Here is a 16397-nt window from a genome sequence, read left to right on the forward strand (position 1 = left end):
CTGTGTACTGTCTTGGTATAAACTTTGGATTAATCTTGTGAACTCTGCTTACCTTATTACTGTATATTACTTTATCCTGCCTACTTCTATTTTGTTCTGACACTGCTGAATGGTTGAGCCTAACATTCCACTTTGCAATACTTCTGGAATGGCTGCTAATGCATAAAAATGATCTAACAGTGAACTCTCAGCCTATTTCCATTACATTCCAATAGCTGCAGAACAACTCCACCTTGTCATTTTTGTCTTGTTAAGTACACTCCACTCTTAACACTATTACAGTTTTATTCACAGGCCTCAAACAGAGACACAAATCACTCACATTGTGACTGAAAGATACATGCATCGATACCAAAGATAGCTGTATATCAGTGGGTAGAGGATGTGTAATGACTGTGTGCATCATTTAGAAACTCTTCCATTTCACATTCAGCCATGTAACTAAGATCATCTTTCTAATGGAAGGCACAGCATCACAGAATAGGAGTGTCCAGCAGTTTATCTTCATTAAGACATGCACAGGATCCTTACTGGCAATGTTCTCCTTTTCCCCCCTTTTCCTGTTTCTGCCTGTGGGAAGTTGGTGCTGTAGTTGAAGGACTTGACTGCTCCCTACGAGAAGATTTTAACTATCATAAGCTACATGGAACAGCCATTGTAGTAGCCACCAGAAAGATCACGGGAGGCGCACATTGGCACGGCGCGTCACGGGCGGTAGTTGCCGCAAGTAGAGTCCCGTCCACCAGAGGGCACGCGAGAATTCGGATGTGACCTCTGCCGGCGTAACAACAAGAACAACAACAACAACAACTCCAGCAGCACGGGCCGTGCCCAGTCAGTCAACATCGGGCATGCCTAGGACACAGTCCCGGTCTACGCTAAGTGAAGTGCGACGTAAACGTGAACAGTGTTACAACAGCCATCTCTGATACCTCAGGTACCCCCCCCCCCCCCCCAAAAAAAAAAAAAAAAAAAAAAAAAAAAACGAGAATGTTAAGTAAAACACTGGACACTTTTGTTGATAATGAACTGTTTGCCTATGGCCTTGTGCCCATAATGGGAGTGAATCCCCATGACCCATTACTTCTTCACATGTACTGCCATATCCCCATCACAATTATTTTAGAGTAAGTTCTATTCTCAAATTTCATCACATGTATTCTGGATTTATTTGTGTATAACTTAATTTTATTGAATGTAGCTTATTAATATTTAAATTTGCTATAAATTATGGAAAAGATATTATCTGCAAATGAAAATTCCATGGTGTCAGCACGGAGGCTCCCAACAAACAGAAGACTTTTCCTATCTCGTTACACAAAGTACAACTTTCTGAGAGGTAACACCACTGCAGTTTTATCGTTTTATTCTTATGTGACAGACATGTGGTTTCATTTTGTTTCTGCTCACATTTAATCCATCAAAATAACAGAACAAAAAAAAAATCTACAGTTGGTATTTTACACGAACATGTTGACTGCTGCACGCTTAGTTACAGATGTTTCACTGCCAGGCCAGGCACATAGCATTAGGCATAAAGCTCTGCTGTGGCTGCCACCGGCCTTATGGTGTCAGGCATGTGATTCTGTTGTGACAACCAATGGCCGTATGTTGGTCAACATGTTAAACAAGATTAATTCCAGTTTTTGTTTTCAGAAAACTGTTGCTTCTTTGCAATGTACCTTTGACCGGCTCACATTAACACCCCACTGCTTTTTTAATAATTTTTTTATATTCATTTATCCAGTTTTATTTGCTCCCAGTCTCTCTATCTTCAGATGAACTTTCCAAATATAGTACAGGTAGATAAAGAGAGTAGTCAAAGGGAATTACATACATCAACATAAAGATGACAGTGAACATGTTCCAGTTTCAAAATAATGATTATTAATTCCAAGCTGCTTTCAGACACTTAGTACTTTCCCTCATCGTAACTTTTGCTAATAATTTTTTCCCCAAAGAGATAAAAGTAAAGGCTCTGCATATAATACCAGGGCCAAGAGACAAGTTGGGGCAATCAAATTTCATTTTACAAATATGAATATGGTGGAAAATAATTCTGGAAAGCTAAAACAACAGTTAATGTGGCTACTATATAGATAACATTTTATTTATCTAGGAACTGTCAAGGTGAAAAGCTGGAGACACTGCTGCTCAAAATAGCCATTCATTCACTGAGTAATTTTTAATGATTACGGTGTTCATACGCCTTGTTTGGTGTAAAAACTTACATTGCTTGAACAACACAATATTATTGGTACTTACTTTGGGGTTTGTGTTTAATCAATGAAGTTCCCAAAACTGTAAAAGTTTGTAGACCAGTAAATTATCATTCCTGTTAATATCAATTAAATAAATTATCTTCCTCACAATTACTCCTGTGGTAGGTAGCTTTACACTAAGTTCTACTAGTACTGTAAAATTTAGCATCTCAACAAGCATTAATTTAAATTACCAAAATCATGGTTTCCAAATACAGCACAATGTGTGCCACACTCGTTCAGGACTGGAACCATCTGCTCTCCTTTTGTGAAGGAACTCACTGAAAGAAAAGTCATTATACAATTTGTAAACATTACCACACTGTATAAGTACAAAATTTTGTCAGATTTATGAATAACAATAAAAACAAAAAAATATTACTTAACGGGAAGACTGTAGATTGATATGAAACAATGAAAATGAAATGATCGTGTGGCATTATTGGCCAGGGGATCCCATCTGGGGTCGTTCGGCTGCCTGGTGCAAGTCTTTCTATTTGACACTAGTGGCTTGGATGTCAATGAAGATGAGAAGAAATAATTAGGACAACATAAACATGCAGATGCCCAAACAAAGAAAATATGTGACCCACTCTGGAATCAAACCCAGGACCCCACAATCCACAGCCAGCAACACAGATGACTAAATCATGAACTGTGGATTATGAAAAAATAAACAAATGAAGTTGGCAGAATGGTTAAGAGTGCTGTAGAAGAAGAGATTGGCAATAAATTCTTATTCAAGAAACAAGCACAGATGGATGTTGTTCTACAATTTAGCCACAAAATTCCACACAGTTGATCTGTAAGTTTTGTGCCCTTCACTTCTGTACAACTATTTAATACAAAGTAGTAGTGGTATTTAAATATAGATTAAAATGTATGTAAAAGCCTATCACACAAATAGTCAGCTTACAACCATACTTTCACTGTGAAGATGTATCACATCTGCACAGCAAATGAGTCCTTCGACATCACTGTGAGATACTACGAATGTGATTATGGTGATAACTATGCTAAATGAAAACCTAACACCTCATTATTGCTTTTGAGACCATTAAGCAAATATACAGTGTGCATAAAAAAAAACATGAACAATGATTAGTAAAATATGTAGGACAATAGTTTTGGCATTTTTCAAGACAGAACCCCTGTCCAGAAGTGGATACATTCTGCACTGTGGGATATTTGAAGATTGAGAATAGTGACTTCCAAGCTTCTATAGTGATCTCACAGGTCACTCTGAACCTATCTACTGGCAACACCATGAATATACAGCAGTCAGTAGATCACTATCTGTCGTGGCCAAAGGATTGGATTTTGTGCCATTGTCAACATGTGTTACATGAAATAACCAGTGGGATGGTAATAATATATGTGATAGTAGTTATTCATCATCTTGTTCTACAAGGCAGTAAAGAGTCTTATCTCTAGGCAAAGTGTATTGTTTATTAAGTACTTCCATACTGATGACTCCAACAGAAGTATTAAGGAGCAGTTACAACAACAACAACAACAACAACAACAACAACAAATGGAACAATTAGAGCAACAATGATAACACCAGCAATAACTGATAAAACCACAGCAGCACACGGAAGAGATCCACACACTGCAACAGCGACATTAGGAGCAACTACAAACAGAGGGACAACCTATGGTGCAACTACAGGTGTTGCCACAGTCGTACATCCATGAAAGTTGGTGTCCAGGCACCCTGGCGTTGTCTGCTGGCATCCCACCAGCAGCCAACACCTGTTCTACAGCCTGCAGCTGCAAGTTCACTGAGTCTTATCATCCGCTGCCACCCTCTGGGACTGTCCCAGCAATGTAAGTGAACTGCATGGCACTTAAAGCACCAACCCTCTAGACAATTGTCTGTCACCGTGGTTCACACACATAGAATGATTTCATCACCACTGCGATAAATAGGCATATGTGGCGGCACTACTGGATAGCCGGTCCACCACAAGGTTAGTGGAATAGTGACTGGAAAGTACAAGGTTTAGGCGAGCTCATTCGGTAGGTTTCCCTCACTAACTCGCAATGCTTAGAATAATTGTTGCACAGGGAGGAAATTGGTGACAAGAAACTGTCACAGTTTCTATAACATCTTCGCACCTTGGCCAGATCAGCGGTTCTGGATCCACTCCTTTGACCCGTATGGATCTCACATTTGTTGGAGATGCATCATACCATGCTCTCAGCAATGCAAGAGGTGAACAGCTATTAACTACAACACCCTCCAGAGAGAGACTGCACGACATCACCTTGCAGTTCGGTGAGATGAAATGACGGGTCACAGACCTCGGCATATACAAACGAGTTTGCATGCCATCACATGGCTAACGTAGGGTGGGCTCTTCGCACTCACCAAAATGGAACAAATGCTTTTACCACCACCACTTGGCAACAGCACATGTAGATGCAGATCTTCATCTACACTGCCGTATTCCTGCAAGGGAATACAAACAGCAGCCTCCCACACCCACCAGTGCCAGCAGCCACCAGCCAGCTGCAGCAGCCTGTGCAATTATTGTGTCATTTAGTGGTAACTGAGATGCAGTTTCTGATGGCAGGTTGTATGTATGTGTGTTCCCCAGGTGCCTGCTTTGGCAACTGCGACTATGTGTAAATCATGATTTATCAGCTGCAAATGGTTAGCTCTACATGTGGGCTCATGACTTTAAATTTGAACATTGGTTAGACTGGATTTCCAGTTCTCTTATGACCCCATCCTGGATGTGTGGCATGCTTCTATTTTGGATTGGGTTAAATCACTGTAGGTTGGATGCCATAGTGCAGAAGTCTTTCGGTAGGCTTCCTCACTGCATCACTGCCACTGGTGTGCCTGCTACACTTGTCCCTATCAGCCACACGATCTGCCGGAGTGCCATCATAGCCCTGCCACACAATAGTGCATCACATCAGGACTACACCAGGTTCTCTTGTTTTCTAGGTGCGCAGACAGTGGGTGCCCAACAAACTTCACATTGCAAAAGCAGAATTCATCACTATGATCCAAGCAGTTATGGCATGACCATCAGAAAGCAAATGAACTTCTTTCCTCCACCTGCACCTAAGCAATCATTTGGCTGTCATCCTTGTGGTGACTATAATGGACTCAACACTCTGACAATTGCCAACCAGTATCTTGTGCACTTTTGGAGATTTTGCATGATAAATGGTGGGCTGCACTGTTTTTTCAATGCTGGATCTAGTAAAAGCCTATAATCAAATACTTGTGACAATAACTGCGCCCTGTAGACTATTTGAATTTCTATAGATGTCATATGGCCTAAGGAATGCTGCACACACTTTTTAGCCCTTCATCAATGAAGTTTTGTGGTAATGGACTTCTGTTTCACGTACACTAGTTATGTGTCGTTAGCAGTGTCATACTCAGAAGAACACAAAAGATATTTGCACTTAGTATTCCAAACACTTGGTGACTATAGAAACCTTATAAACCTGGCTAAATGTGTTGTCAGTGTCAATGTAGTGATCAGTACATATGCTGAGTGCATTACCACAATTACAACTTAAACTGCCCTAAAAATGGTGTGCGAAGTGTGTTGGTACCTTGGGATGATAAACTTTTACCATGTTTTTTACCCTGAGCTGCTGAGACACAGGTGCCACTCCATGCAATCCTCTCCAACCCCGCAGTGTGTGGTTCCATACCTGTCACTTGGACTGATGAACTACAGGCAGCATCTGAAGCCTGCCAGACAAATTCCAAGCCAGCCACCCTCTAGGACTTGTGCACGCAATTGCTGATGCCCTGCTAATGATTTTCTCAGATGCCACACAGGACTTGTGCACGCAATTGCTGATGCCCTGCTAATGATTTTCTCAGATGCCACAATCCGCACGATCAGTGTCATGCTACAACAGAATATTAATGGGTACTGGCAGTCTTATGGTTACTTCTGCACAAAGATGGTTCAAATGGCTCTGAGCACTATGGGACTTAACTTCTGAGGGCATCAGTCACCTAGACTTAGAACTACTTAAACCTAACTAACCTAAGGACATCACACACATCCATGCCCGAGGCAGGATTCAAACCTGCGACCGCAGCAGCAGTGTGGTTCTGGACTGAAGTGCCTAGAACTGCTTGGTCTCCACAAAGATCACAGTAGCAATGCTCGTGGCTGCCAATCTACACTGAACTTTTAGCACTTTATGAAGCAGTTAAATACTTCTGGTTCATGATGGTTAGACATGTAATCACTATATATACAGACCACTGGCCACTAACTTTTGCATTTTTGCAGCTGTGAAGTAACTATCCCCCAATGCGAATCAGGCAACAAAATTTTAATTCACAGTTTACAACGGACATTTGGCACGTAAGCAGTTCAAAGAAAAGTCACCACTAATGCTTTATCTAGAGTGGAAGGCTTTTCCACACCAGTGGATTTCACCAAGCTGGTGACAGTACAAAATGAAGATGAGGAGCTGCTCAGACACAAAATATCCCAGCATTTGTGTGGCTTGCCACTGGAAGACAATGAAGAGCTGATATACTGCAGTGGACCGAGAGTGGCTGTACGTACCGACCCTACCAGGACTCCACTATGAGGGCACTAGTAACACATGGTTTCGTGTGGCCTCATATACAGAAGGAGTGCCATATATGGTCTCACACCTGCATTCCAAACTAGAAGTTCAAAGTGATACAGCACATACAAGCTCTGCTCAGACCATATCATTTATACAGATTAGAGACAGCAGAAAGCCTATAACACTAGCTTGGGGAACATCACATTTAATTTCTGTTTTACTGGATGACTTTCCATCAGTTACTATGAACTGTGACCTTTTCGACAGGAAATCATGAATCCAGCTGAGACGATACACAATTTGATTAGAAGTTGCTTCCAAGGAACAGTGACAAAAGCCTTCTGGAAATCTTCTGGAATCAATTTGAGATCCCCTGTTTATAGCACTATTATGTAGGGTGAATAGAGAGCTAGTTGTATTTTACAATAATTATATTTTCTAATGTTTGAATATTTCCACCATTTGACTGAACAACTTCTTTATTTTATATTACTATCATGATTTTGGCCTTAAGCCATTATCAAATATAACAATGTTGGGTATAATTAGACTTTGAAGAGTGAAGTCATCGTTAAGCTCTATTGAACTTCCATAGTATATAATTTGGGCTATGTTCACTGCACATATAATTATTGTACCGGTGTTCATTCTGTGGCTCAGTTGTTTTATACTTGGAAAACTTGTTTTCTACCTGTTTGCTGTATGGATCTTGATGGTGATTTCACTTAACAGAGTTTACTTATCCCCAACATAGTTGTACTTGATAATGGCTTAAGGCCAAAATCATGAGAGTGATATAAAATAAAGAAGCTTTAAGTCAAATGGCAGAAATATCACTCAAACATTATTACATGATTGTGGCCCAAAAATATGAAAAGATATTTTCTGAATCCATGCCATCTATTTATCAATAAAATGTTTCCTTCGACATAATTCAAAATGATCAACCACAGTTTATGTTCCAAAACCCTACAGCAAACTAGCGATAGTGATATAGGTTTGAATTCAGTGGCTTATCATATTTCCTTTCTTGATTATTGGTGAGATCTGTGCAACTATCGAGTCTTTAGGTACAGATGTTTTGTTGAGCGAGCTGCCATATGTGATACCGGAGGACTTGCCCCTATTGAGTGAGTCAAGCTGCTTCACAACACAGAGGATATCCACTGCTAAGTAACCCATGTTGGCAGCAGCTCTTGATTCGGATTTTGGAACATTTACTACTTCTCCTTTAGTGAAGGAATTTTGGGAAACTGTGTTTAGTAACTATACTTAAGGGCCATTTTCATTAGTAATACTACAGTGTGTGTGTGTGTGTGTGTGTGTGTGTGTGTGTGTGTGTGTGTGTCAATCAACTGATTTGTCTATGTGAAATCCAAATGGTGCAGTATATCTGCATCAGAACTGGCTGCTTCTTGTTATGTGATGAGCTGTAATTGTACCTTGTCCAATAGGAAAGGAAAACCATCTCTGAAATAAATGGTAAATTGGTTTTGTAAGTCTTGTTGGCATTAGATATGACCCAATAATATGATAACGGACACATGAATTTTTGGTTGCTAAAGACAAGTGTCATGCAATTCACAATACCATCTTGAGTGAATGTGCATTCATCAGTAAACAGCACCCAAGCCCAGAACTGTGGCTGGAAATAACATTGCAAAAACTGTACTCATCATCAGTGGTCCTCAACAACTATCCCTCGCAGTTCCTACACATGGTATTAGTCAACCAAAATTCATTGGACCTGGCAATGAAGGTGCTTCAATTGGCGTATCATGAGGCAGTGAATAATCAGGGTTGATAGCATATGCACAACTGACGTGAATGCACTGACTGTGCAATGCATTCAGAAGGCCTACTGTATGGACAGAAAATTTCTCAGTACCACACAACACTACTGTCTATACAGGTAAATGTAATAAGTACGAGGTGCATTCAAGTTCTAAGGCCTCCGATTTTTTTTCTCCGGACTGGAAAGAGATAGAAACATGCGCATTGTTTTAAAATGAGGCCGCGTTCATTGTCAATACGTCCCACAGATGGCAGCACCGTATGGCAGATGGAATTTTACCGCCAGCAGCAAGAATGAGAACTGTTTTAAATACTTAAAATGGCGACGTTTTCCTTACTTGAACAGCGTGCAATCATTCGTTTTCTGAATTTGCGTGGTGTGAAACCAATTGAAATTCATCGACAGTTGAAGGAGACATGTGGTGACGGAGTTATGGATGTGTCGAAAGTGCGTTCGTGGATGCGACAGTTTAATGAAGGCAGACCATCGTGTGACAACAAACCAAAACAACCTCAGGCTCGCACAAGCCGGTCTGACGACATGATCGAGAAAGTGGAGAGAATTGTTTTGGGGGATCGCCGAATGACTGTTGAACAGATCGCCTCCAGAGTTGGCATTTCTGTGGGTTCTGTGCACACAATCCTGCATGACGACCTGAAAATGCGAAAAGTGTCATCCAGGTGGGTGCCACGAATGCTGACAGACGACCACATGGCTGCCCGTGTGGCATGTCGCCAAGCAATGTTAACGCGCAACGACAGCATGAATGGGACTTTCTTTTCGTCGGTTGTGACAATGGATGAGACGTGGATGCCATTTTTCAATCCAGAAACAAAGCGCCAGTCAGCAAAATGGAAGCACACAGATTCACCGCCACCAAAAAAATGTCGGGTAACTGCCAGTGCTGAAAAAATGATGGTGTCCATGTTCTGGGACAGCGAGGGCGTAGTCCTTACCCATTGTGTTCCAAAGGGCACTACGGTAACAGGTGCATCCTACGAAAATGTTTTGAAGAACAAATTCCTTCCTGCACTGCAACAAAAACTTCCGGGAAGGGCTGCGCGTGTGCTGTTTCACCAAGACAACGCACCCGCACATCGAGCTAACGTTACGCAACAGTTTCTCCGTGATAACAACTTTGAAGTGATTCCTCATGCTCCCTACTCACCTGACCTGGCTCCTAGTGACTTTTGGCTTTTTCCAACAATGAAAGGCACTCTCCGTGGCCGCACATTCACCAGCCGTGCTGCTATTGACTCAGCGATTTTCCAGTGGTCAAAACAGACTCCTAAAGAAGCCTTCGCTGCTGCCATGGAATCATGGCGTCAGCGTTGTGAAAAATGTGTATGTCTGCAGGGCGATTACGTCGAGAAGTAACGCCAGTTTCATCGATTTCGGGTGAGAAGTTAATTAGAAAAAAATTCAGAGGCCTTAGAACCTGAATGCACCTCGTATATAAAATGAACTTTGCTGTATGTACAAGTTACAATTTTGACAAAATTCTGGGAAAGAAAAAAATAGTATGAACTTGCAGTTTTACAGTCTCCATTGTCTTCTCTCACTAGCTGCAAGCTTTGAATGATGGAAAATACTCATGTTGGGGAAATGTAACTTTGCAATTATCATGAACTTTGCCACACACAAGCAGCACATTGGCGATTCATTACTTGTTTACTGCTACATGCAGTAATGTTGTCAAAAACATTATTGTTCTGGTAAACACAACTATCCAATTATGATGATATGAAAGGACAATGTGAGAATGAAGCACATGTGCAGGAATGTTAAAAGGTGCAGCCCATGAATCCATCTTACACTGATTAACAGAATGCATAACTCAGTGGTTCCTAATCCAAAGGGGGCCACGCAGTGGGGCACTGGGCCACCGACAGTGTGACACTGGGCCGTGAACACTGATCGAGAGCTGAAGACAAAATAAAAATTGTCAGGAGCTTCTGGGATTTCACTCGTCAGCCATCATGATCTGCAAGTATAGAATGAAATAAAAGTTGAAATGCCCAGTCACTGTACAATAACACCCACAAGGAAATGATCCATTTTGTTATGTTGAAACCTGTCCTGTTTTTTCTCACACAGAAAGAAAACGTCAAAATAAGCTAGTAAGACAGACTGCCAGTCTCTCTCTCTTTTTTAAATGTTGAAAATTACCAATATCATGTGCCACCAGGCAGCTTGAAGCACGTACCCTTATACGCTGTGCAACAGGGCTGATGTGTGACCTTGGATAGCTGCTTATGACATAGATGCTTAAAATATCATAATCTGCTTATAATTTGCTGAATTGGGAGTTTCTCGGTCACAATTGTTCACAAGGATGTCTCCCGTCAATTTGCTCTTTTAATATCCACACACAACAGGAAGGAAGGAATTAGGAAGGAAGGAAGGAATTAGTGTTTCACAGGCAAATTTTCAGAGTACATTGAGAAGTCAATCTACATAACACACGCATTCTTATAGCTGACATCCAACACCTCTGGTGTCACTCGCTGTCTCCAATAGTTTTATACAAAACTGCAAGAGAGGGTGCATTAACATCAGCATTTTCTGTGTGCAGGCACAGTTTTAAAGAGATTTGGTAATTGCAGAGACATAATGGAAATTGTATGGATTATATGAATGCATAGTTCCGTTCTTTCGGACATGTTTGAAAAAACAGACACCTTGCGGAATCCACAACTGTGATACATTATATGTAAACTGAAGGCGGAGGGGGTGGAAAGGGAAGGGAAGGGAAGGGAAGGGAAGGGAAGGGAAGGGAAGGGAATATCAGCTGCATCGGGACATTACGTGGGATCAGTGGTGGCGAGCACAAATGTGTACTGCACCGGGATTCAAACCCAGGATCTCCTGCTTAATAGGCAGGTGTGTTAAACACTGCACCTTCAGGTACACAGTATAACTGCAACTGTGCAGACTAATTCGGCACGCCTCACGGCCGACCCACATTCTTACGAAGTGCCAGCTATCCCTGTCCATTTCCTCCATGTTCGCTACTCTGAGATTCCCGCTGGAGATCAGACGTACCTGTGCATCGGCACTGAAGAAGAAGGATCCATTGCTCATCTTGGCTAATCAATTATATGAATGTGTGGTGTCTGCTATTTTGGACCACACATTCATATAACTGAGTCACCTAATTGGACAAGGAGTACACCTTCTTCAGTGCAGATGTACAAGTATGTCTGACCTGCAGGAATCTCAGAGTAGAGAAATGAACAGGGGCTGCGGATAGGTTGCGCTCAGTGCAAATGTGGGTCATCCGTGAGGCATGCCGAGACAGTCTATGCAGTCACAATCACACTGCGTCCCAAATGGCAATGATGGCAAGAGCACTGTTTGCACTGTCACACCACAGATGAGTACGAACACAACCTTTTAAATTCCTAGAACAATATTTCCAACTACATTGGTGTAATCACGGGACAGTCATGGCACTGTGGCATCCTATATGTGTGTAAATCCACTTTCAGTCAAGGACTGTGTCTCATATCACAAGAGTTGTACCTGCTGTTATTAGTTACAGATAATTTACATCAATATGGACGCTTGGTTTGGGATGGGACTTGCCGTAAGACAAAGCAGTCAAGTGATGAAGGAACCTCCACATCAGATTTTGTAAGTTGTGGGAATGTTGAGTCCAAGTAATATCAAAATAGTGAAGAAGACAAACATATTTTCATAAATACAGTCACCATTTTTTTTTTTTAAACTCTAGATTGTGTATTCTGGTGCTGAGTGGGAGAGCAAATGCCTCAATGTGTGATTTGTTTCAAAACACTGTATGAGCAACAACAAATGTATGAAACTATTGTAACTCAAAATGCATCCCTCATCTAAAGGTCCTGAATGCATACAAAAGTCTCTTGATTTATTTCAGATCAAGAAAATATTTTTCTGTGACTAAATCCACCATGGAACAGGCTTCAAAACAGAACATACTAAATAGAAGAGTTTCTTATGAGTTTTCTTTGTTAACTGAAAAGGAGTTAGCTCACACTGCAGGAGAAGAATTTATTATACTCACAGCAAAAGTAATAAGCAACACTTTGTTTGAAGAAAAATGCACACAAAATACAAAAAACTCCATTATCAAAAACAACTGTGAAGAGAAGAATTGATGAGGCATCAGAAAATCTGAAAGAAGTCACCATAATTGCTTTGAAACAAAGCAAATATTCTTTGCTGGAGATGAAAGTACAGAAAAGCTGGACAGGCTAATTTATTAGTGCATGGAGTGTGGTCTCAGCTCTCTGAGACTGCAGACGTGTGTGCAAGTTGCGTTTATGTGTGTGTGTGTGTGTGTGTGTGTGTGTGTGTGTGTCTACTGCTGACAAAGGCCTTAATGGCAGACAGCTTTAATTGTGTGAATCTTTTTATTGTGCCTATCGTGACTCAGGATCTCCGCTATATGGTGAGTAGCAACTTTCCTTCTCTGGTATTGTTACATTCCATCCTGGATTTTCCATTGTTAGAGAAAAAGGGTTGTTAAGATTTAATGTCCGTTGTTGTCAGTCATTAAATATGGCTCAAGCTTGGATTGGGGAGAGGAGGGGGGGGGGGGGGGGGGGGAATTCCAGATTGCCTGATGTATTTTAGGGAAACAATGGAAAACCTATATCTACATGACCACATGAGGACTCAAACTCTAGTCTTTCCAAATGCAAATCCATTGCCTTCACTGCTGCACCACCTCACTACAGTCCTCACCTTGTTTCAGAAGAGGTATTTGGTGTAGTGTCCTACTTTTTCACATTCAACTGAACAGAGGAGGGGGGGGGGGTTTCCTTCTGTGAACCCTGTGAATAGACACTGAATGGTGAAATGGACCTCACAGTGAACAGATGCTATTATGAACCGTAAATAATGCTGAATTCAGATCCCATGTGTTAACAGGGTAGTCACAAAATTTTTTACCGTTTCAACCACAGTTCTTAACTTTCACTGTAAGTAATGTCTTTTTGATGATGACACAGCTGGGTCACAGCTCGCAGTCGATTCTGCAAATGTTCAGACTAGTCAGGGCTATGTCACCTCCTTAGATTTGGACTGAGAGCAATCATAAGTGGTTTTAAAAGACCTAACCATGATCTTTTCTTGTTCTGCTTTATAATCCAGCTGTACTTTATCTCTCACTACCTGAGAGGCTGCAAGATTTTCATAAGCCCATTAGCATTGGAACGTACACAGAGCTCTCTGTCTGCCTACGATTGCAAGATGGTAGATCCCACTCCACCAGAGCACAGGTCTTCATACATGGCATGAATCCTTTGAAACAGATGTACCGGCTGCTCGGTGGATTACAATCAATGTGTAAGCCACCCCTTCCAGCACTGCATCTTTACTGTCAAACACAGCCAGTTGGCTGTGCACATTCAGCCTTGCTGAGCATCCATTTTGGCAGCTTCCTTCCAGGCATTCGTTTATCTGTTAGTTATGTCCAGATCAAGACGCAATCATTTGAGGGCAAGTTGTCACTAAGCAGCATCAATGTGGACTGTAGAGTGTATCAAGAAACAGATGAAAAATAATGACTTACTTTTAGTGTTGCAAGATGTAATCTGCCCCATGTCAGAAGACTCTCTAAGTTATGCTATCAACAGCTCTACCTTAGGGCAAGTTGTGGTGGAGCTGAATAGCATATCCTGTGCAACGTAGTTTCCATAAAGCAGCAGTGACTGAAAGAGCTGTGTACTGTTCAGAACCTCACTGCCTACAGCTTCATTAGACATCAGTAAAGGGAACATATGGTCACCTATTGCAATGCTTGCACTTCTTCAGCAACTGCTTGTAACCTGGTTAAAAAGTTGAAGTGCAAAGTGGTGTGCATTGTTGAAAAATATAGCCACACAAGCTGTAGCCCTCATGCCACTGAGTCATCCTTTCTGCAGATACCACAGTCCTTTAGCACAGGAGCATCAGTGTGTTTCCTGTAGACAAAAAAAAGGTTTAAATTCCACTACAGTATGATAACTAGTTTTTAGCAATGTTTCTTTCCATCAAACTGTTGTGCCTATGGTAGAGGGGATTTTTGTTGAGGGACTGAGAATAATCCTCAAATTCTATATGGTCATCATCAGAACCACGAGAGAAAACCAGTGTTGCTCAATCTGATTGCTTGGGACTGGTTTTTCTCAGTTTTTACTTTTTTGCAAACTTCTCCTTCTGTAGTCTACATGGGCATGATGTTGGCAACACTCCATTTACTTTTGCTGTGGTTTGGACCATGCCTAGCCAGCAATGTCTCTTTGGCAAGGTAGGAGGAGGGGGAATGGACGTTAAAGGAAAGCACTGAGGATGCAACAAAAATGGTATACAAGAAGAATGGATGAGCCTGAACTACCAAAACAGCTTCAGAATATGGCAAGTTGAATAACTGCTTGATGCCAACTATTGCCCTCCATTTAACATATTTAAGATTGACCTCAAAACATCCTGCCAGGAGCAGTTTCATGACAGATTTTTAATACATTCAGAAAACAATTAACAAAATAAATTTCAGTGAGATGTCACTTGAAACGCTGAAACTTAGTTTATCTATTTATGTTTTGATCATAGTTTTAAATATTAGACTTTTTATTATTTAGTGTTTTCATTGTTTTTCAAAAATAAAAATAAAATTGTACAAATGATTACTACCTATATTGAAGCTCTCACACATCGCTATAAAGATTTCCTTGTGGATCTGTCAGATGTTGGATAGACATGTGATGTAAATTTTTCCTGAGTAGGTGGTCTCTACAGGATAAGACTCAGATAAGCAACAGTTTCTTTACAGTTGTTGCCTTGTGCTGCAAAAGAATTTCCTAACTCTACAAGAAATAGAGAGACAAACTTTTGCCTTATTGCAAATTTGTTGTCTCTTCACAAAGTGCCAATACATTAGTAATATCTACAGGGTGTTACAAAAAGGTACAGCCAAACTTTCAGGAAACATTCCTCACACACAAGGAAAGAAAATATGTTATGTGGACATGTGTCCGTAAACGCTTACTTTCCATGTTAGAGCTCATTTTATTACTTCTCTTCAAATCACATTAATCATGGAATGGAAACACACAGCAACAGAACGTACCAGCGTGACTTCAAACACTTTGTTCCAGGAAATGTTCAAAATGTCCTCCGTTAGCGAGGATACATGCATCCACCCTCCGTCGCATGGAATCCCTGATGCGCTGATGCAGCCCTGGAGAATGGCGTATTGTATCACAGCCGTCCACATACGATCACGAAGAGTCTCTACATTGTCTGCAGCTTGTGGTCGTGCGGTAGCGTTCTCTCTTCCCGCGCCCGGGTTCGATTCCCGGCGGGGTCAGTGATTTTCTCTGCCTCGTGATGACTGGGTGTTGTGTGATGTCCTAAGGTTAGTTAGGTTTAAGTAGTTCTAAGTTCTAGGGGACTGATGACCATAGATGTTAAGTCACATAGTGCTCAGAGCCATTTGAACCAGTCTCTACATTTGGTACCGGGGTTGCGTAGACAATAGCTTTCAAATGCCCCCACAAATGAAAGTCAAGAGGGTTGAGGTCAGGAGAGCATGGAGGCCATGGAATTGGTCCGCCTCTACCAATCCATCGGTCACCGAATCTATTGTTGAGAAGCGTACGAACACTTCGACTGAAATGTGCAGGAGTTCCATCGTGCATGAACCACATGTTGTGTTGTACTTGTAAAGGCACATGTTCTAGCAGCACAGGTAGAGTATCCAGTATGAAATCATGATAACGTGCTCCATTGAATGTAGGTGGAAGAAC

General features: G+C 41.3%; 1 protein-coding gene across 1 annotated transcript in view; it reads right to left on the reverse strand.

Annotated features, from left to right (window-relative positions):
* Positions 1-16397, reverse strand: part of LOC126194821 (trifunctional nucleotide phosphoesterase protein YfkN) — a 202068-nt gene that overhangs the window by 169215 nt on the left and 16456 nt on the right. Inside the window, exon 4 of the mRNA XM_049933147.1 lies at positions 2456-2542. Within this exon, the coding sequence (XP_049789104.1) occupies positions 2456-2542 (87 nt within the window). The remainder of the gene's footprint in view (positions 1-2455; positions 2543-16397) is intronic.

This window comes from Schistocerca nitens, chromosome 7, assembly GCF_023898315.1.
Source record: "Schistocerca nitens isolate TAMUIC-IGC-003100 chromosome 7, iqSchNite1.1, whole genome shotgun sequence".
Taxonomy (NCBI): Eukaryota; Metazoa; Arthropoda; class Insecta; order Orthoptera; family Acrididae; genus Schistocerca; species Schistocerca nitens.